The sequence below is a fragment of the Muscardinus avellanarius genome (genome assembly GCF_963383645.1).
Source record: "Muscardinus avellanarius genome assembly, chromosome: 1".
Taxonomy (NCBI): domain Eukaryota; kingdom Metazoa; phylum Chordata; class Mammalia; order Rodentia; family Gliridae; genus Muscardinus; species Muscardinus avellanarius.
This window is the reverse complement of record NC_137786.1, coordinates 118,879,916-118,902,155: the sequence shown is the minus strand read 5'-3', so window position 1 is coordinate 118,902,155 and position 22,240 is coordinate 118,879,916. Positions and strand designations below refer to the sequence as shown.

The following is a 22,240-nucleotide window of genomic DNA, read 5'->3' as shown; positions in this document are numbered from 1 at the left end:
TGTTTCAAAATAAAATATAAAAAAGGTCTGGGAGTATAGCCCAGAAGTAGAAAGCCCCTGGGTTCCACCCTCAGTACCACCGGAAAAAAAAAATGGAGATGATAGGCCGGGCGTGGTGGCGCACGCTTGTAATCCCAGTGCTTGGGAGGATGAGACAGGAGGATTGCACAGGTTCAAAGCCAGTCTGCTACTTAGTTAGTGAGGCTCTCAGCAACCTAGTGAGACCCTATTTCCAAATAAAAATATAAAATAGGTCTGGTGGTGTAGCTTGTAGGTAGAAAGCCCCTGGGTTCCATCCCAGCAACACACACACACACACACACACACACACACACACACACTCACACACACACACACACAGGAGATGATAATTGCACTCAACTCTGAGTGCCCAGGAGACTGTGATAAAGGGCTGAGCTTCACATGGGTACGTGTCAGGTAAATCACAGCACTGAAGCCAGGCGTAGTGGCACACATTGTAGTCCTAGTTCTTGGGAGGCTAAGACAAGAGGATCATGGGTTCGCAGCCAGCCTCAGATACTTAGTGAGGCTCTCGGCAACTTAGTGAGACCCTGTTTCAAAATAAAGAATAAAAAACAGGGCTGGGGTTGTAGCTCGGAGATAGAATCCTCTGGGTTCAATCCCCAGTAACCCCCGCCCCCCAAAAAATAATCACAGCATTGACTATAAAATGGTCATTAACCAGGCTCGGTGGCACAGGGCTGTAATCCCAGTACTTGGGAGGCAGAGACAGGAGGGTCGCAGGTTCAAGGACAGCTTCATCAGGTAGTGAGACTTTCAGAAGCCTAGCGAGAACTTGTTTCAAAGTAAAAATAAAATAGGGTTACATATGTATCTTGGAGTTAAAATGCCCCAGCTTTCAATCCCCAGTACCACAAAAATAAAATAAAATAAATAAAATGACCATTAGTGTTAGGATGATTCTGTCTTCCCAGGCCTTATTTCCATGTTCATCAAATCAAATATCTCTCCCAAAAGAAAGGTCCTATAGATAAACTGAGCTTTGCGGTTTATCCCCAAAGGTGGAAGGAACCCAAGAGGTGGAGCCAGCTGTGCTTTGAGACACCTTCTCTGGCTCTTAACCAAAGATGGCGGGCCTAGGTAGGCTGGCCTCTAGCCCCACCTGGTGGGTTGGAGGAGAAGTTGCAGGGGATCCGATCCAGGCAGCGGGCAGAGTTGGGCTCCAGGTCTTGCACACCCTTTCTGCCCGTGCTTCTCAGGTCTCTGGGTCCCTCCTAAGCACATGTTTCCTCACTGCCCAGCTGGAGAGTCTGGACAGGTTCTGAGTGCCCAAGGATTTGCTGCTTGATGAATCCCCATTGTGTCCTCTGAGCACAGTAGCTACCTGGCCCTTCTGTGGATTGTAGGCAGGAGTTAGACAGGTACCCATGTCTGCCTGCCTTCCTTCTTACCCCAATCTCAATATACGGCCTCTATTGTCTTCTTGGAACTGACTGCCCAAGCTGCCCCAGACAGAGTCAGGTCTTTCAAGTCCAGTGACAGTTGAGAAGGGACAGGACAATCTCCCTGGCAAGACGGGAAGAGCGTCGCCACGTCTGTAATCCCAGTACTTAGGAGGCTGAGACAGGAGGATCACAGGTTCACCGCCAGCTCAGCTACTTAGACCCTCAGCAACTCAATGAGACCTCAAAATAAAGAATAAAAAATAGGGCTGGGGTATAGCTGGGAGGTAGAATGCCCCTGGGTTCCATCCCCGATACTGCAAATATATATAAATAAATAAAAATAAAAAGGGGAAAGAGAAAGGACTCTTCCCATGTCTTCCCAGCTGGGATGCAGAAATTAGACTTGCAGGCGAGATGTCAGTGTGATCCCAGAGTCCAGACATTTCAAGCCCTGCAGCTTTGATGAGTCAGACAGGGAGCCTGGATTTTCTTCAACTGTGTGATGTTGGGGAGGGCCTCGGTTTAAAGTGAAGGCAAACAGCATGCGAGCTCCTTGGGCTATAGCTACTTAAAGTTTCCCATAACAGGTTTCCTCTGGCTACAGATTAGACTTACTGGTGCAGCTTTGTTAAACAGAAAGTTCCTGATCCCCACCCCACACTCCTGGGCCACAGTCTATGCAGCGGAGGGCCTGGTGAAAGGGATTTTTTTTTAAAGGTCCCCCAGTGGTTCTGATATACACAAGGGTTGGTAATCAATTTTCTGGGTTTGATGCTTCAGAGACCTTTGCTTATAAATAGAATGAGCCTCTCACTCGTGGTCAAAAAGGCCCATTTCTGAAAGGGGGTGGGGCTAAAGGGTTAGAATCATAGAATTCTTCAGAAAAAAAAAATATTAACAACCAATTAGCTTGATGATGATGGAATACGAAAAGTTCTTTTCAAGCCAGGCGTGGTAGTGCACACTTGTAATCCCAGCATTTGGGAGGTTGAGACTGGAGGATCGCGGTTCACGGACAGCCTCAGCTACTTAGTGAGGCACTTGGCAACTTAGTGAGACCCTGTTTCAAAATAAACTGAATAAAAAATAGGGCAGGGGTGTAGCTCGGAGGTCGAATGCCCCTGGGTTCCATCCCCACACCCGAAGGAAAAAAAAAGTTCTTTTCAGAAATCCAAAGTCTAATATAATAATATGTTAAAAAATGAGTAAGCCAAAGCAAGAATGATCCTGGACAGGTTGCTAGGTGACAGGCGCCCAGCAGGGACTCCACGAGGCAAACTGGGCATGTGGCTACTTGAGTTTTAAAACAGCAAGAAATCTGAAATCAACTGCTCAGTGATGGAGGAAGATGTTCGTGGGAGCTGCCGACCGGAGTTAAACAGTGGTTTATTAGACACAGCTTTTGGAGGTCTCCCTGTGCACAGTACTGTAAGCATGCTATGTTTTGAAGGTGTTCCCTTCAGCAAGATCTCTTTGGGGCTTCTGAGGCTACAGAGGCCCACATGGGGATGAGAGTTCTTGGCTCACACTTCCAAACATCTGGTGAAAATGGTCCCCTCCGAAATAATTGTGTCCTTAGTCATCTTGCTGGAGGTGTGATGGGGTGAGGACAGGGTTGGAGGCTGAAGAGGGGAGACTAGGGGAGAATGGCCATGAAGTTCCTTTGATCTTAAAGAACCATGAAGTGTGAAGATGGTACAAAAATAAATTAATACAAATAAATAAATAATAAATAAATAAATATATCCCTCTCATTCTTCTCTTCAAATGGAAATTACCATGAAAAAGACTAAAGGCAATAGGAATTGTTTGTTTCATTTGAACCAGGAAAATAGCTGTAAACAGTGGTACATAATTGATACCTTGTTATTCTTTCTATTTTCTTTTTTTAGGTTTTTCTGGTGCTAAGGATTGAACTGGGGGGGATGCAACCTCCAAGCTACATCCCCATCCCTTTTTAGTTTTTATTTTGTAATAGGATCTCACTAAGTTGCTGAGGCTATTATTTTTCCTTTTTTTTTTTTTTTTTTTTTTTTTTTTGGTGGTACTGGGGTTCCTGGAAGCCCTTCTACCTCTGGACTACACTCCCAGACCTATTTTATTTTTGGAAACAGGGTCTCCTAAGCCAGCACGGCTGGCTTCGAACCAGCACGATCCTCCTGTCTCTGCCTCCCAAGCGCGGGGATTACAAGCATGCGCCACCACGCCCGGCTTGAGGCTAGTCTTGAACCTGCAATCCTCCTGCCTCAGCTTCCCAAGCACTGGGGTTACAGGCGTGCGCCACCACACCCAGCTTTGATATCTCATCATTCTTGAACAGTCCTGTGCATCTTACTAAGCACAAAAGCTTGGCTCCCATTTCTATGCAGAGGAATGAATATATCCGTTTTCAGTACAGAAGCCTGTATACCACCAATTTATTAACTGCAAGACTTTAGCATTAAAAAGAAAAAAAACTTCTTCAGGAGTGGGGAGCCCTGCTCAGCCTTCCCAGCCATTGTACCACCCAGAGTGTGTTTTGCACTAATTCTCACTCCTATTAAGCTCCAGGAAGAAGTGCAGATGGCTCTTAGCCAAAGTTGTTAACATCTACCTCACCTTCCTCTGCAGTTCTTACTCCATCCTAAACACATCATCCTCCAGCTCGCTCACATTTGGAGATGCCGTCTTGGAGAGGCGGCAGTATGAGGACCAGGGACTGGGGGAGACGACACCTCTTACCATCATCTGCCAGCCCATGCAGGTGAGGCTGGCTGACAGGGTGATATCCTCAAGTCCAATCAGGATGCTCTGAGAACCTGCTTCCCGAGCATCAGCATAGCCCTTGCTGCCCACTAAGGGTCCCTGATCTCTTGGGGGAGAAGATGCACAAGACATAGAAGATGCAAAGCAGTTCGAGGCTAGGAAGAGTCAGAGTGATGGGGGCCACCAGCATGTGAGTCTGGACTAAGAAGAAAAGTTGTTTGGAAAGAAGAGATTTTACCCCTAAAGTATAAATAAGGCCCACAGTTGTATCTGCTTTGTAGGTTGATAGGAAGACCGAAGGGAGTAAGAAAATCAGGCTGTCAGCACAGTAATTGGCATACAGTGAATGCTGGGAATCTAGCAAGACCCTGTTTCAAAACAAACCAAAAAAAAGAGGGGGGGGTGGAATGTAGCTTGGAGGTAGAATGCCTTTGGGCTCACTCCCCAGCAAAAGGAAGGAAGGAAAGGAGGGAGGAAGGAAGGGAGGAGGGAAAGAAGAAGAAAGGAAGGAAAGGAGGGAGGGAAGGAAGATGGGAGAGAAGAGAGAGGGCATAGTTGATGATAGTGTCCTGGGAGGACAGCGCTCAAGAGAAAACTCCAGTAGCATTCTGACTGTTCTTCCCATAGGACCACGTGGTCACCCCTGTACCCTAGAGGTGAGGCAGATACATACAGAGCAACAAACATCCTCGCTCCCCAGGGAAGCTAACGAAACATCCCTTTGGGGGAAAAAGCTGTCCTGCTAGATAACTGTTCCTCCTCTAATGGCTAGTTTTACCTATGATCACTCAAGTGATCTTCTGGTTCCGAAAGTGGTCACGTGACTCCATAGCGCTCAAATGCTAATTCTACCCAAAATAGTAGCAGCAACGATGATACCACTTCCATAACCCTCCTAATATTACAGAGCACCTGTGATTTATCTCTTCGGAACCTAAGAATCACTTGCAGGATCTGTAGGATGGGTCTTATTACTCTCCTTTTACAAACAGACCCATCTGAATGCCAGGTGGCTGAAGGGCTTGTCCAGGTCACCTGTTGGTAGGACTTGGCTGGAGCTCAGCTCTCCTGGCTGTAGGACTTGTCTCTGGGCCTTGTATTGCCTCGCTGTTCACATCTCTTCCCCTGCAGCCCCTCAGAGTCAACAGCCAGCCAGGCCCTCAAAAGCGATGCCTCTTCGTATGTCGGCACGGGGAGAGGATGGATGTGGTGTTTGGGAAGTACTGGCTCTCCCAGTGCTTCGATGCCAAAGGTGAGTACCATCGTCCCCGTCTTTTCCACAACTTATTTTCTCTCACATTCAACTATAGTCTGAATATAATACATAGAAAATTCCAAAAATATATAAATAAATAAGTCTTCTGGGGTTTTTTGTGGGTTTTTTTGTTGTTGTTGTTGTTGGTGGTGGTGGTGGTGGTGGTGGTGGTTTTTTGCGGGTTTGGGGATGGAACCAGAGGCATTTGACCTCTGAGCTACACCCCCTGCCCAATTTTTTATTCTTTGTTTTGAAACAGGGTCTCACTGAGTTGCAAAGGGCCTCACTAAGTAGCTGAGGCTGTCCGCAAACCACGATCCTCCGGTCTCAGCCTCCCAAATGCTGGGATTACAAGCGTGCGCCACCACGCCCGGCTTAAGTCTTCAGGTTTAAATTGCCCTCCATTTGGAGTAAGGTGATGAAATCTCATGCTACCCAATTCTGTGCTGCCTAGAAAAGTCATCCTTTTGCCCAGTGTATCCACACTGTATACGCTACTCTCCCGTGAGCAGCCGTCTTGGTTATCAGCTCTCCTCTTACAGTGTCATGGTGCTTTGTTCAAGTGACCCTCGCACAGCCTCCCAACACTGCATCCTAGTGCCCATACCATTCACCACACACTTCACCTCATCACGTGGACAGCGTATCAGCCACATCATCACATAGCTTTAATTACAATATATTGTAATAATCATTCTATTTTCAGTTATTGTACATCTCTTATTATCTAATCTCTTCTTATTATTAATCTTTTATTTTACTTAAATCACAAAGTTTATCTTAGGCATTTGGTGGGAGGGAACTGGAGGCTGAATCCAGGGACATTCTACCTCTGAGCTACATCCCCAACCCTATTTTTTAATTTTTATTTATTTTTATTTATTTATATATTTTTGCGGTACTGGGGATGGAACCCAAGGGGCATTCTACCTCTGAGCTACACCCCCAGCCCTCTTTTTTATTTTTTTATTTGGAAGCAGGGTCTCAGCAAGTTGAAAAGGGCCTCTCTAAGAAGCCGAGGCTATAATCACAAATGCTGGGATTACAAGTGTGTGCCACCACTCCCTGCTTCCTATTTTATTTTTATTTTGAAACAGGGTCTAGCTAAGTTGCTGAGGCTGGCCTTGAGCCCACTATCCCCCTGTCTCAGCCTCCCTAGTACTTGGCTTACAGGTATGCACCACCATGCCTAGCTATCTTAGGTGTGTCTGTATGGGAAAAAGCATGTGCAGAGTTCAGTACATTCTGGTTTGAGGCATCCACCAGGGTCTTGTAACACATCTGCCTGTACTACTGTAGTGGATGAGCCTTCTCAGCTTTCTGCATGCTTTTCATGGCCTGTAGGGGGCAGAATAAAGCTGCAGTTGTCTACTGAGAGTCTTATAAGTTTGGATACTGTTAGAAAATGCCTGAAATCTTTAAGTCCCCCCCTATTGCCTTGAGTTTTAGGGAAGGGGTAAGTGTTTTTATCCCCTTTTGAAAACTGAGGACCCACGGATGGAAGAGTAGATGTCTTACCCGTGGGCATATGCTGCAGAGTTTCCTCCATTCAACTCTGATTGCCAGTATTGAGAAGGCCTGGCTCATCTGGTTCCATTTTCATTTGAGTGAAAATTCAAAAAAGTTTTTTGCTTTTGTTTTTGTTTTTTTGATGCTGGGGATTGAGCAACACCCCTGGCCTTTTTTTTTTTTTTAAACTTTTATTTATAAGTGGAACATATGGAAAATGGTATATATTTAGACTATGCTCGGTGCCCTCTCCCTCCCCCGTTCCCCTTCTCCCCTCCCAACAATGAGTGTTCAGATTGACCATGCTATATTCATACTTTTCACATATTCAGATGTAGCTCCTCCATTAATCAACCTCAGTCTTCTTCATCTCCTGTCCTTCCATTCTAGCTTTGCTGAGATTTCCTCTTCATTATCTGGAGTCCCTCTGGTATCCCCAATGCTCCCTAGTTTGGACATATTAGAGAAAACATATGTCCCTTCTCTTTCTGTGCTTGGCTGATCTCACTTAATCTCATGTTCTCCAGATCTTTCCATCTTCTTGTGAAGGCCATGTTTGCTCTTCTTTATAGCTGATTAGAATTATAGAATTCCACACTGATCTCCATAGTGGCTGAACTAGTTTGCACTCCCACCAACAGTGTAAAAGAGTTCCTCTTTCCCCACATCCTCACCAACATTTGTTGTTATTTGACTTCTTTATGCTTGCCACTCTGATTGGAGTTAGATGGAATCTCAGTGTAGTTTTGATTTGCATCTCCCTGATGGCTAATGATGTAGAACATCTTTTCATGTATCTATTGGCCATTTGTATATCTTCTTTTGTGAAGTGTCTATTCAGTTCAGTGGCCCATTTCTTTTTTTAATTTTTTATTGGTACATTATATTAATACATCATAATGGGGTAAAAAAAAACTTGTATATACATATACGCACACATCACCCAGTTAGCCCCTACCCAGTCCCCACCCCATTTCCTCCCCATCCCTCCTTCCCTTGCTTGGCTTAGTGGTTGACTTTGATATGTTTAAGTACATTGTGTGTTTTAGAGAATTTCCTTCTTCCTCCCTCCCATCCCCTCAGTTAGGTTGTCTTGTTTGCTCCTCTATGGGATTTCCTTTTTCATCTAGAGTTCCTCCTATGACCCATTTCTCCTTAGCTTTTGCATATTAGGGAAAGCATCCGTTTTCCTATTTTTTATGACTGACTAACCTCACTCAGCATAATGTCCTCCAGTTCCATCTGTTTCCCTGTAAATGATGTAATTGTGTTTTTTTATAGTTGCTCATTTCTTGATTGGGTTATTTGTTTTAATGTTAAGTCTTTCAAGCTCTTTGTATATTCTGGATATTAGTCCTCTATCAGAGGAGTAGCTGGAAAAGATCTTCTCTCATTCTGTAGGCTCTCTCTTTTTTTTTTAATTTTTTATTTTGACACAGGGTCGCACTAAGCTGCCAAGGCTGACCTTGAACCTGGTGGGATCTTCCTGTCTTGTCCTTCCAAGTACTAGGAGTTTAGGTGTGTGCCCCAAGCCCAGCTTAAGTGGCAGTTTAAGCTAGACACTTGCCTGTCAGAAAATTCTACCTACTTTAGAGTGTCTGGTTTTTGTTTTTACATGGAAACTACTCATGTCACTTTTGTCAGCAGAATGGATGAGTGGATTCTAACAAAGAAAGAGTGTCACGTTCAATATTTTCCATTAGCTGCAGGGAACTCAATTCAGCAGTCACTTGGACTAAGAAGGAGGGGGTGTCACAATCAATGAGGGAAGTCCTAAGGAAACGAGAAACTTGTGTAGCCTCTGTGACTTTTTTCCAGGCCGCTACATACGTACCAACCTGAACATGCCTCACAGCTTACCTCAGCGGAGTGGGGGCTTCCGGGATTATGAGAAGGACGCTCCCATCACTGTGTTTGGATGCATGCAAGCAAGACTGGTCGGTAAGTGTCCTGGAGAGATGTGCAGCATTTCCTGGCTCCTTCTTTAATGGACTGGTACCAAGCGTATGCCAACACATCTCCTGGTGTTTCCCATAATTTTCCAACAGGTGATCTATTTCCTCAATTCAAAAGGGATTTCTTATACCACCATTAGGTTCAGGACCCTGGCTTGGTTTACCAAAGTGAACAAGACCTGGTTTCTATCAAAGAAAAGGGCCTTTGGGAAGGTCATGCTTGGTTCATTGCAGGTCTATCCCATACTGCCCATGAAGAGACAATACCTGTCCTGTTCGGTCACTTAAGACACATTTATTGATCATTTTCTTTGTGGAAGGTACTGAGCTAGGTGTTGAAGACCCATATTTGCGAGTCTTCACTATCAGGTGGACAAGTATCTTGTCATATGGTATACCCAGTAACAGAACTGTGCACAGAATATTATGGGAGTACACACACACACACGCGCGTGCACACGCACACACACACACGCACACACACAACATATAAAAGACATATAAGCCAGGCATGGTGGTACACACCTGTAATTTCAGTACTTGCAAGGCTGGGACAGGAAGATGCAGGTTCAAGACCAGCCTCAGCAATTTAGTGAGAGCCTTAGCAACTTAGCAAGTCCTTGTTTCAAAATAAAAAGGGCTAGGGGTGTAGCTCAGCAGTAGAATGCCCCTGGGTTCAATCCCCAGTACCACCAAAAAAACAACAACAAAAAAAGGATATACAAAAGAAGATAGGTAAGCAAGGACCTCGGGTGGAAGCAGCTGAGTAAAGAGAAAGGCAATTTCAGTAGAAAGGACAATATAAACAAAGTCACAGAAGTAGCGAAACAAGAATCCTGGGGAAAGAATTTTCTTTACTTTCCTCCCTTCCCTCCCTCCTTTCACTCTCTCCTTCCCTCCTTCTTTCCTTTCTTTCTTTTTTTCTTTCTTCCTTCTTTTCTTCCTTCCTTCCATTCATTATTTCTTTCTTTTTTGGTACTGGAGATTAAACCCAGGGGCATTCTACTCCCGAACTACACCCCCAGCCTCTTTTTATTGTTGAAACAGAGTCTCACTAAATTACTAAGAATCTCTCTAAGTTGTTGAGGGTGGCCTCAAACCTGCAATCCTCTTGTCTCAGCCTTCCAAGTAGTGGGATTACAGGTGTGCACCACCATGACCGGCATTCTTATTTCTAGAGTATAAATTGTGATGCAGGTCAGGAGATGGGCTGGCAAGACAGATGAAGACGAGTCTATGGAAGACCTTGATGGACAGCCATGTCCAGAGTTTACCATGTTTGGAATTTATCAGGTAGAAAAAAAGAAGTGATTCCATGAAGAAAGAAAGCATCAGATGTAGGAATTTATCTCTGGTGTCCACCAACTTGACCAAAAGAGGCTGGACTAGCACAGAGTAAAATTAAAGCAGATCCCAGTTTTCACTGTACATATCTCCCTGTCATAAGACGGAGGCCAGAGCATTGTCCTGTTTCTAAGTATCTCCTTGGATGGCATTTTATACTTGCTGGCACCAGAGAGGAAAATAAAAAGACAATAAGGGGCCTGGCCTGCTGTTTGCCCATAGAAACACTAATGAGAGGGTTTGTTGGAAACAAGGCTGATATTCCTGGGTCTACGTGAGCCCTTCTAGGAAAGAAAGGATTACAGAGTCTGCTTGGCAACCTGTTACTTTGAGGGACAAGATGAGGCTGAGAAAATTTATCAGACTGATTTTCTCTGGATTTTCTCTACAGGTGAAGCCTTATTAGAAAGTAACACTGTTATCGACCACGTGTATTGTTCCCCTTCCCTACGCTGTGTTCAGACTGCGCACAATATCTTGAAAGGTAAGACAAGCTGACAAAAGTCAACTAACTAGTCCATCTCTCTGTCTGTAGCACCTGAGTATCACAGAGCTGTGGAACAGTCACCAATTTTAAGCTTTGCATCTGGAATTTTTAATGAAGATTATTTCACAAGATGACCCATCTTGCACAAATCACAAAATCACACTCTGACAGCATAAGCCAGATCAAAGGAAGTATCTTGATGGTGTTCTTCCCGAGAGGAAGCTCTCTTGGACAAGTTGTGGGCTTGCGGAATATACCAAGCTTACAGAGCAGTGATTCACGCTGCGTGCTTGCACAGCCAGCGATGGCGCCCAGATTTAATCTGTGGGTTGTCAGTTTACAGCAGCATCGGTGCCCCAGGAGTCTCAAATCTTTATTGGTGCATTGTAGCATCACATCATTATGTAGCTCAGAGAGATAGGGATGAACACACACACAGCACTTGGTGAGCTTTCCCCGGCTCCCCCTCACTCCCGCCTCTTCCCCATCCATGATATCAAGATTGGCATTGGTCATTTCACCTATGTTCATAACATCAGTAGAAGTGTTTTCTTCCTTGGTTCTTTTCCTCCTCTAGACCCCCTCCATCATCCACTGGGGTTTCTCCTCCATATCTAATTGTTGGACTGTTGGATCTATGCCTTCCTCTAGTAATTTCCAAGTCTCTAAGATCCAGGTCTTTAATCCATTTTGAGTTGACTCTCACAGAGAGAGAGGTTAAGGTTTAATTTCATGTTTCTACAAACAGATAACCAGTTTTCCCAACACCATTTGTTGAAAAGTCTGTCTTTTCTCCAGCATGTGTTTTTGGCACCTTTGTCAAAAATCAATTGGCTGTAAGTATGTGAATTTGTTTCTGTATCTTCTATTCTGTTCCATTGATCTATATGTCTGTTTTTATGCCAGTATCACCATGCTGTTTTCATTACTATAGCTCTACAGTATGGTTTCAAGTCAGGCATTGTGATGCCTCCTGCATGGTTCTTATTGCCGAAAATTGCTTTCATTCTTCTAGGTCTTTTGTTTTTCCAAATAAATTTTAGGACTGATTTTTCTAGCTCTGTGAAGATGACATTGGTATTTTAATAGGAATTGAATAGAAGCTATAGAGCACCTTTGGTAGAATGGCCATTTTGATAATATTTATTCTTCCTATCCAAGAGCAAGGGAGATATTTCTATCTTCTGTTTTATAACTTTCATCATAGAGTTCTTTTACCTCCTTGGTTAGGTTTATTCTTAGGTATTTTATTGTTCGGGGATTATTGTGAATGGAATTTTTTCCAGATTTCTTTTTCAGTAAATTCATGGTCAGCCTATAGAAAAGCTACTGATTTTTTAGATTGATTTTGTATCCCACTTCTTTGCTGAATTGGTTAATCAGCTCCAAAAGCCTTTTGGTTGAAGTTTTTTGGGGCTTTAAATATAGGATCATGTCATCTGCAAATAGAGATAATTTCAGTTCTTCCTTTTCATTTCCTGTTTGTATTCCTTTGAATTCTTTCTCTTCTTTTCACTCTGACTAGAGCTTCCAGCACACTATTGAAAAAGAGTGGTGATAATGGGCATCCTTGTCTTGTTCCTGATTTTAAAGGGAATTCTTATAGTTTTTCCCATTCAATATGATGTTGGCTTGGGATTTATTGTATATTTCTGAACTAGTACTGTGAAAGAAAGAAAGAAAGAAAGAAAGAAAGAAAGAAAGAAAGAAAGAAAGAAAGAAAGAAAGAAAGAATCACAATAGTCACAGAATTTAATAAATTATGTGGATAATGGCCTGTAATATTTTTTTCCCTGAAATCAGACATCATTTAAAGCCAGCATATATCCTGGAGAGATGGCCAGAGTATTAAACCATGTTGGTAAAAAAGAAAAAACCATAGCCTTGCCCAAAGCCACTTGTCTCTCCATTCCTTTCAGCTATGTGTAGCATCCAGGAGGAAAGAGAATAACTGATTTAACAGGATTATTATAACAATTTCACCTAGATTTTTCCACTGAGAGAGGATTCTTCATCTTCATTTTATTTTATTTCTAAGGTTTACAACAAGAGAATCACTTGAAGATTCGTGTTGAGCCTGGCTTATTTGAGTGGACCAAATGGGTTGCTGGGAACACATTACCTGCGTGGATACCTCCATCAGAGTTAGCGGCGGCCAACCTGAGTGTCGATACAACCTACAGGTAACCCCCTGACAGCTGCTTCCCGAGGCTAGATTATCAGCTGGAAGCACTTTGTAGCCACCAGGCCAGGCTAGTCAAGGAGAAGGGCCAGAGGTCCCTTACAGGCCACGGTCGTGAAGCTCAAGCTGTGGTCTGAGAAGCCAACCGGAGAGAAACCAGCATTCCCTGTACTTAGGAGAGTGTGGATTATATTGCCCACCCCAACCCTCTCCCATGTTGCATTTTCCTGACTTTATTTGTATCTTTCAGTGTAATAAGAAAGCCACTTAGCATTCTAGGCCAGTTCACAGAACACAGCTCAGAGGCCTGTTGGGAGGCAAGGGAAATTACATTGTCTCTTTTAATTTTTTCAAAGAATTTATAATTCTCTTTATGGTGTCCACTTAATACTGCTATCACCCTAGGATGTTAGCAAGCCACACACACACACACACACACACACACACACACACACACACACATATAAAATATATATGTGTATATATATTTTAGGCTGGGCTGTACCCCAGCCCAGCAAGCCACTTTTATATATGTGAGAGTTCAGGTGGCCTGCCTAAAGTTATGCATTCAGTGACCACATATAAAAATAATAAGGATGATGACAACTAATATTTATAGATTGATTTCTGTATATTAATTATCATGTGATCTGCTTTACCATCATTCTCATTTCTATTCCATCACTTTCTCCATTAGACCAATCTTTCTATGCTGGATTCCTTTTTTTTTTTTTTTTTTAAGTACTGGGGATTGAACCCAGGGGTGCTCTATTTACTTATTTATTTTGGTACTGGGGATTGGACCAAGGGGTATTCTACCTCTGAGCTACATCCTGAACCCATTTTATTTTATTATTTGGAAACAAGGTCTCATTAAGTTGCAGAAGGCCTCAGTAAGTGCTGAGGCAGGCTTCAAACCTGCCATCCTTCTGCTCAACTCCCAAGTACTGGGATTACAAGTGTGTGCCACCATACCCAACTCTTATTTTTTATTAAAACAGGATCTTGCTAAGTTACTTAATCTGACCTTGAAACTGCAATCCTCTTATCTCAGCTTCCCAAGTACTGGAATTATAGTTATGTGTCACTGTGCCCAGGTGGGTTTTTTTTTTTTTACTTTAAAATATAAATTGCTTCCAGCTGATAATCTACATAATTGCAATTAAGAACTAGCCAGCCAGGTTTGGTGGTGCATGCCAGTAATCCCAGTACTTGGGAAGCTGAAACAGGAGGATCACAGGTTCCAGATCAGCCTTTGCAACTTAGTGAGACTTTCAGCAACCTAGCAAGATAAAGAGGGCTGGAGGAAAAAGATAAAGGTCAGCTTGGGAAGTACTGTTGAACACACCTTCATGGGTTCAGCAACCTAGCAAGATAAAGAGGGCTGGAGATAAAGAGGACTCAGAGATAGAATGTCTCTGGGTTCAGTCCCTAGTGCCACAGAGAGAGAGGGAGAGAGGGGGAGAGAGAGAGAGAGAAGAAGAAGAAGAAGAAGAAGAAGAAGAAGAAGAAGGAGGAGGAGGAGGAGGAGGAGGAGGAGGAGGAGGAGGAGGAGGAGGAGGAGGAAGAGAAGAGGAATTTGCCAATAATAATACAAAAATCCACCCAAGTATTTCTAAATTCTCTTTGTGAAAGGACAGATGTCACAACCATCATAGTGGGAATTTAAACTCATTTGTCTTTGGGGCAGAATTTGGGACAATTGACCAATAGAAACACAACTTTCTTCCTTGTGCTATGAGTTGAACATTCATTTCAAATATTTACCCAAACCACAAATTAAGTAATGTGAGCTTTCAGCCCGGGCAGAAGAGAATACCCTTTTGCCTCACGCATTTTACATCGCTCTGTGGATAACCCATGACTTCAGCTTGTGCTACCTCTCGCCTTAAAGGAATTAGGATTCCTAAAAAATAAAATCAAGTCATGATCCCCTAGTCCCCTTCACACTGTATTCTGGCCACTGTTTTCTATCCTTGGGGGCAGGGACCGTGGTCCTCATAGCAACAGCATCAGCAGCACCATCCCCCTGGCCTGAAACAGGTGGAGCTGCTGCCACTTTGGTAAAGTGACTTCCATCACTCCCATTCTGGACAGCTTGGGCCGTTGTGTCTTCAGTTCCCCATGAAGGTGTGTTCAACAGTACTTCCCAAGCTGACCTACGAAGCTCTCCAAAGTCCTCCCAGCTGAGCCTTTCAGTGCACACAGAAAACACATCCAGGCACACCCAAACCACAAACCCCATCAGAGTGCAAGAGAAAGGATGGATGCCAAGAATTTGGGGATCAGGACATGGTTTTAATTCCAGCTTTTCTTTTCCTTTTCACTAAGTCAAAATCCAATTTATCCCTTCTCTGTCTGGGATGGAGGGAGGGGGATAAAGTCTTCTAATTCTATTAATCAGTTGAGAAAGTCAAAATTAAAGCAAGGGAGAGACACCGCCCCAGAGCTAAACTCCCCATGAAGTTTATGATGCTGAGTGCACATGCCTTTTGAAGCAAGTAAGTGAAGCTGAAATGAATGAAGGCCTGGAGGGATGAGAAGAGCAGCCAGCCCGGGAGCCAAGCAGTGTGACTCAGACGCAGCCTGCTCAAAGAACCCTGCCGCCTTGCAACAGGACTGGCAGGGAACAGGAAGGGGTGGGGCCTGGAAGCCACCTTAGGGAAACTTACTAGGTTGGTGACTCATTAAAGCATCGGGCACAGGCGGCAAGAGCAGCCTAGGGCTGGGTGTAGAAAGCACCCCAGTCTTAGTAATCTGAGCCAGGGAAGCAAGGCAGAAAAATTAAAATGAATACCAACCCAGCAGCATTGGAAACTTGGCCCTGACACCTGGGGGCACAGGGGATGGGGCAGGAGATGGGTCTGGAGAGCCAGAGGGGCCACAGATCAATGCGTGGGGCCCAAGGCAGAAGCCTAAACCAGAGCAGCCAGGAGTGGAGAGGACAAAGGAGAACCGCGTTCTGAGCACCCCGCCTGACTCAAGCGCAGGGTTTCAGGCACAGGGGTGGGCAGGAGCCACCTGAGGACGGCACAAGGCACTGCAGATGTGACAGGTCCTGCTGGCAGCCATAAGAAAGATTCACCTGTGCCCCGCGCCCATGGGGGCAGGTCAGAGTCTGGACCCATTCGTAGGTCAGCTTCAGTGTGCTGGGAGAAGCTAAAGGCAAGACCAATCAGCAGGAGCTACATCCCAGCATCTGTGGGTAGCTCAGGGATAGAGGCACTTGCCTGGCATGTGCAGAGCCCTGAGCTCAAACCTCAGCACTAACACACACACACACAGCACATGAATTTACTTTAAAAACTCACTACCAGGTACGAAACACCCAATAACAAAAGACAAAATAAGAAAATAGAAAAGTTAAAGGACACAGCTGAGCTAGACTCAGTGGTACTTGTTTGTAGTCCCAGTACTGAACTAAGATGATCACAGGTTTAGAGCCAGCTTCAGCAATGTAGCAAGACCTTGTTTCAAAATAAAAAAAAAAAAAAAGGGCAGCCGGGCGTGGTGGCGCACACTTGTAATCCCAGCAATCGGGAGGCTGACACTGGAGGATCGAGGTTCACGGACAGCCTCAGCTACTTAGTGAGGCCCTCCGCAACTTAGTGAGATCCTGTTTCAAAATAAAGAATTAGCCGGGCGTAGTGGCCCACGCTCGTAATCCCTGCACTTGGGAGGCAGAAACAGGATCGCACTGGTTCAGAGCCAACCTGGTTTAAAAGACCCTGTTTCCAAATTAAAAAATATAAAATAGGTTTGGGAGTGTAGCCCAGAGGTAGAAGGGCTTCCAGGAACCCCCAGTACCACCAAAAAAATAAAATAAGAAAGAAAGAAAGAATTAAAAATATAGCAGGGGGTGTAGCTCAGAGGTTGAATGCCCCTGGGTTCCATTCCCAACCCACAAAAATAAAAAAAAAGGCTTGGGTGTAGCCAGTCACCGAGACCAGCTTTGATCCTCCTCCTGAATGCTCCCACCTGGTCCACATAGAGAGCTCACAGCACAGAAATTGAATTCTCTTCATCTTTGTGCTCCCCAGGCTTCTAGTGTCAGGGGCATGACTTGTGTTGAAATAAGAGGGAAAGAAAAGAAAAAGTCTGATGGAAATCTTATAAGTTCACAAATCAGGGAGGCTGAACAGCTGCTTTAAAAGCCTGTCCCTGTACAACTTCAGAACAAGGCTTGGGCATCCCTGGTGTTGGGAATAGGTAGCAAAATCTAATTCCTTCCTTTCCTTCCTGTTGGCTATATGATTAGGACCATTGATGACCATTGATGTACATTTCAACCCCATGTCCTTATGGTGAACGCACCCTTCCCTTCCTTCCTGCCTAGGGACATGGATAACAGATATCTGCAGACTTTGGAAAGGTCTTGAAATACAGGGTTAGAGTGATATCAATCACTTCATCTCGGGATCAAGCGTTTTCATTTCTTTTGTTCATTTTTCTGTTCCAGACCTCATATTCCAGTCAGCAAATTAGTGGTTTCAGAATCCTATGATACTTACATCAATAGAAGTTTCCAAGTAACAAAAGAGATTATAAGTGAATGTAAAAGTAAAGGTAGGTGGTGTTGTTTGGCCTCCATACTGAGATGCGTCATTGTCTCTCCGCCATGGTTAACAGGCTACTCAGGGTGTTTGAGGGAACTTTGACAGACCTGCTGAAGAGGAAGGGAGAACATTTCCTGGCTCTCTTCTAGATTCTTCCACATTAAATCTATAGTATTCCTTGAGTAACTAAAATGGGAGGAGCATTTTAGACACAGTAACTACTAAATAACTTTGGTCATTACTGGTCATCTTGCACCCTATGAGGGGGATTTTGTCGTATAACTTCCAGAAGCTCTCTAGAGCCTTCTTTGTCTATAATGGTCTAGAAATGTAGATACCTACACATAAACCCACCTTCACAGGCACATGGGCCATCCATACTGCCACGTGCCACCGCATTTCCTAAATACTGAACTCAAATATTTAATGATATGTAGGGCAGACTGTTCACTATGAGTTTTAAGTTAATATATTTATACTCAGAGCGAAGACTGTAATAATGACCACAAAAATGTTAACAGTGAGTCCACAGTGGACAGTGGTTCCCACCACCCATCTACTATTCACAAAAATGTTAGCAGTGGCTATCCCTGGACCACAGTTCCCGCCTCCTCTCTACCAGTCACAGACTTCTCCCCGCCATGAAGATGAGCAGCTGGGCCAACCACCAGCTCCTCAGGGTCACGGTTCTCCAAACTCAGTGGCGATGTTTGAAATGATGTGAGAAGGGCTGGCACAGGGAACAGTTCTGGATCTTGATTATAGTGATGATTGCACAAGGATACCAGTGTGAGAGAGCCACACAAAACTCTGTACTTACACACCAATGAGTATTTAGAAGTCTAGGAATATCCGAACAAGCTGGGTGTGTTGTACCTGTGTCTGTTTTCAGGTATTAATAGAGCACCATTGTTTTGAAAGATGGAACCACTGGGAAAGGCTGGGTGAAGGGACCTGAGACCTTCTTGGTGTGTGTGTATGTGTGTAACCTCCTATGAATCTGTAATTACATTTTCTCTTGTTTTATTCTTTGAAGTATGTGTGTGTGTGTATGTGTGTATAGTGCTGGAGATCAAATCCAGGGCGTATGTGTCCTAGGAAAGTGTTCTACAGTTGAGCTACCTCCCCAACCCTTTTTAAAAAACTGCTTTAACTGATGCCCAATAATTTACATACTTCTGGGGTATGGTGTAATATTTCAATACATGTGTACAACGTGTAATGATCCAATCAAGGCAATTCATTTTTCCTCCTCCTTAAACATTTATCATTTCTTTGTATTGGATATAATTTTTTTTTTTTTGGTGGTACTGGGGTTCCTGGAAGCCCTTCTACCTCCGGGCTACACTCCCAGACCTATTTTTACATTTTTTATTTGGAAACAGGGTCTCCTAAGCCAGCGCGCGCGGCTGGCTTCGAACCTGCGCGATCCTCCTGTCTCTGCCTCCCAAGCGCGGGGATTACAGGCGTGCGCCACCACGCCCGGCTGGATATAATTATTTTAAATTAAAATGATTTTTAAAAATAAAATATACTTCCTTAAGAATGAAGAATTTTGCAGTATTGCCTGAGTAAATTGTCTTTTTTTTTTAGAATGTTTATCCCTCTCCAGAGTACATAGTTTCTGATATTTACAAAGTTCACATGTATCTTTATAGAAATGATCCTCCCATTTCTTGCTTTTGTCCCCAGGAAATAACATTCTGATTGTGGCCCACGCATCTTCCCTAGAGGCCTGTACCTGCCAGCTCCAGGGCCTGTCCCCTCAGAACTCCAAGGACTTCGTACAGATGGTCCGAAAGGTAATGCGTTCTGCCTCCGTGAGCCCATGGTGCCTCGTGGTGCAGGGACAGTTGGGTGAGCGCTGGTGGCTCATTTAGTTGACGTGTGCATTGTTTTTTCTTTGCAGCACTGGGGATGGAACCCAGGGGCATTCTACCTCTGAGCTATACCCCACAGGCCTATTTTTTATTCTTTATTTTGAAACAGAGTCTCACTAAGTTGTAGAGGGCCTCACTAAGTAACTGAGGCTGGCTATGAACCTGTGATCCTCCTGTCTCAGCCTCCCGAGTACTGGAATTACAAGTGTGCACCACCCACCACTCCTGGCTCTGAAGTGTGCACTGATACTGAGCTAGAAAGATTTATCAGTTTACTCAGCCAAGATATCGCAGGTGCAAGTCCATGTCTGATCCTTTATTAGGCCTCATGCAAGAGAAAAAGATGTTAGCACTAGTTTCAGTTTCCAAGAGCTAAAGTGTAGGAAGGGAGCAGCTAAAAGTTGTGAGCAATAAGGGACATTGGGGCGGATAAACAGAGGTGAGTCTAAAGTGCAGTGCAAGCTCAGCGGGAAAGGAGTTCCTAGCACATGGGCCAAGAAAGCAGCTAGCAGTGAAGGGGCTCCAAGGCCAGCCCAGGAGAACCCTGGAGGCCCACCACACATCTGGATTCCTCCTTTCTGCAGCAGAGGCCCCTGGCCAGCCCCTTCTCACACACCAGCCTCAGGGAAGGCAATGACTTCCTTTCTCTGCCACCAGAGAATCTGGTTCAAACTCAATTGCAATTCATTTCCCAGTTTTGAAAAAGCCGCACATGCATCTGTCCTTCGCATTAGTCTGCAGGCCGCTGGAGGACAGGGGCTTTTGTCTGGGTTATGAATGTAGCTCTGGACACAAAACACAAAAATAAACTCTGAAATTGGCAAGGGTGCAGCTTCCACCTTGAATGTCTCAGATACATGTGCCTCTCTCCCAAGAAAGATAAAACAAGAGTGAATCAATTTTTTTTAAATCTTTCTCATCGTGTCCAAATATAATTTCAGAAATGCTTGGAGTGCCTTTATAAACCTGACCTGCAGTTTGAGGCTGATACGCAATTAGGGGTTGGTTACTCCTGCACCTCAGCATTACGGTAGTCCCCTTACACAAGGTCACACTTTTTGCAGCTTTGAATACCAGCAGACAGCCACAATCCAAAGAGACAGTACTGTACAATAAGATATTTGTGTGTGTGTGTGTGTGGTACTGAGGGTGGAACCCAGGGGCCTTTCTACCTCTGTGCTGTACTCCCAGACCTATTTTATACTTTATTTGGAAACAGGGCCTCGCTAAGTTGCTGTGAGCCTCACTAAGTAGCTGAGGCTGGCTTCAAACCTGTGCGATCCTCCTATCTCAGCCTCCCAAGCTCAGGGACACCACGCCCGGCTCTACAATAAGATATTTTGAGAAAAAAACAGGGTGAGAGAGACCACATTTAAGACCCAAGTAACTTTTATTACAGCTACCAAATTTATACGTTGTTAAATTTTTTTCTATATTATTGTTAATCTCAGTGCTGCTAATTTATAAATTAAACCTTATCATAGGGATGTATATATGGTGGAAGAAGTATGTATAAGGTTTGATATTATCTGAGATATTATTTGATGTTATCTGATATTATTCTAGGCATCTGTTTTGGGTCTGGAATGTATCACTGATGTACATAATTTTGTTCTTCTCTTTTCCACCCTATTAAACAGCAATCTATAGACAATTACTTACAGTAGGAGAGCTCACCATTTAAGTGATCCTTTGATGAATCCCCTTCACTCATCTCTGATTTATCAGTTCTTTCCATTTCGTGTTATTTATTGGCTTTTGAAGGGGATGAGTTTTACAAAGCCCCTGTTCATTTCTGTTAAGCTCTAGGGCCACCTGTATCTCTTTGTGTCTAGGAGAAAGCTCAAGCATTGACCCTTTTCTTCTGTTCTCCCTTTCCTTCTTGCTTTTACTTCAGATCCCATACCTAGGCTTTTGTTCCTGCGAAGAATTAGGAGAAACTGGAATATGGCAGCTAACAGACCCCCCCATCCTTCCCCTGACTCATGGACCAACTGGGGGCTTCAACTGGAGAGAGACTTTGCTACAAGAGTAAGCCACAGCGCGGAAGGAGAAGAAAAGGCCTTTGGAGAAGAGTCTTTGGGGGTGTTTAGTAACAGTGGAAAACTCCACACCACGTTCTAAGTGGACAGCTCAGAATAATTTAGCTTATTTCCTTTCCCGCTTAAAATTCTTACGATGAGAGAAAGACATGATCGAGGGGAACCAATCCCTTCTCCCTGGATGCTTGCCTAGCTCACGAGGCTTTGGAGAACTGTCCTCCTAGACGGGGCACCTGCTGCAGCACACGCTGTTGTCCCCTTCTGGCTATGCATGGCTAAGGAGCCTCGTCCTCCCCCGGGAGCTGCCAGCCCGCTCTCTGCAGGGATGCAAGTGGAAGGCACGAGAGCAGAATGTAACCTGGGGATGGTGTTTTCCTTCAAGTTAGGCAAAGCCTACTGCGGAATGCTTTTCAGGTTATTAGAGAACATGCCCCACACAGTCGTCCTTAGGTTACACTTCAAATCCTGCCCTCAGTAGACTCTCTATGTGGCACCGCTGGCTCAAGACTCCTGTGTGACGAATCTGATGTTCACCCTGGTACCACAGCATCTTCTCCAGAGCACTGGCCCTTCTTGCTTCTGTGAACTGGGGAGACAGAGCGCTTTTGCTCCCCAAAGTGCTTTTACCCAGGAGGAAGAGAAGAGAAATGTGTGAAGAAAAGATAAACAGTGGGCGCGGGGAACTTGCACAATATAAAGCAAATTGGAATTCCTGTGTTGTAGCCCAGTGAGACCCAGCACTTCTAATCACCAAGATTTGCTTATAGCCTAGCCTCTGCTAACCCGCTAAGGATGTCGACATTTTGAAAGGATGCACATTCAATACATTGTTTGAATCAGCAACCATTCTGTGCAAGA

The 22,240-nt window shown here is 44.3% G+C and overlaps 1 protein-coding gene across 2 annotated transcripts in view; it reads left to right on the top strand.

Annotated features, from left to right (window-relative positions):
- UBASH3B (ubiquitin associated and SH3 domain containing B) overlaps window positions 1–21,375 on the top strand; it is a gene marked incomplete at both ends in the record, with an annotated part of 157,967 nt that extends 136,592 nt beyond the window's left edge. For both annotated transcript variants that reach the window (XM_080692837.1, XM_080692836.1), the window contains 8 exons: window positions 4,038–4,170; window positions 5,304–5,424; window positions 8,755–8,877; window positions 10,627–10,719; window positions 12,761–12,905; window positions 17,364–17,470; window positions 19,153–19,262; window positions 21,238–21,375. In XM_080692837.1, the coding sequence (XP_080548963.1) occupies window positions 4,038–4,170; window positions 5,304–5,424; window positions 8,755–8,877; window positions 10,627–10,719; window positions 12,761–12,905; window positions 17,364–17,470; window positions 19,153–19,262; window positions 21,238–21,375 (970 nt within the window). The remainder of the gene's footprint in view (window positions 1–4,037; window positions 4,171–5,303; window positions 5,425–8,754; window positions 8,878–10,626; window positions 10,720–12,760; window positions 12,906–17,363; window positions 17,471–19,152; window positions 19,263–21,237) is intronic.
- Between the last annotated feature and the right edge of the window lie 865 nt (window positions 21,376–22,240).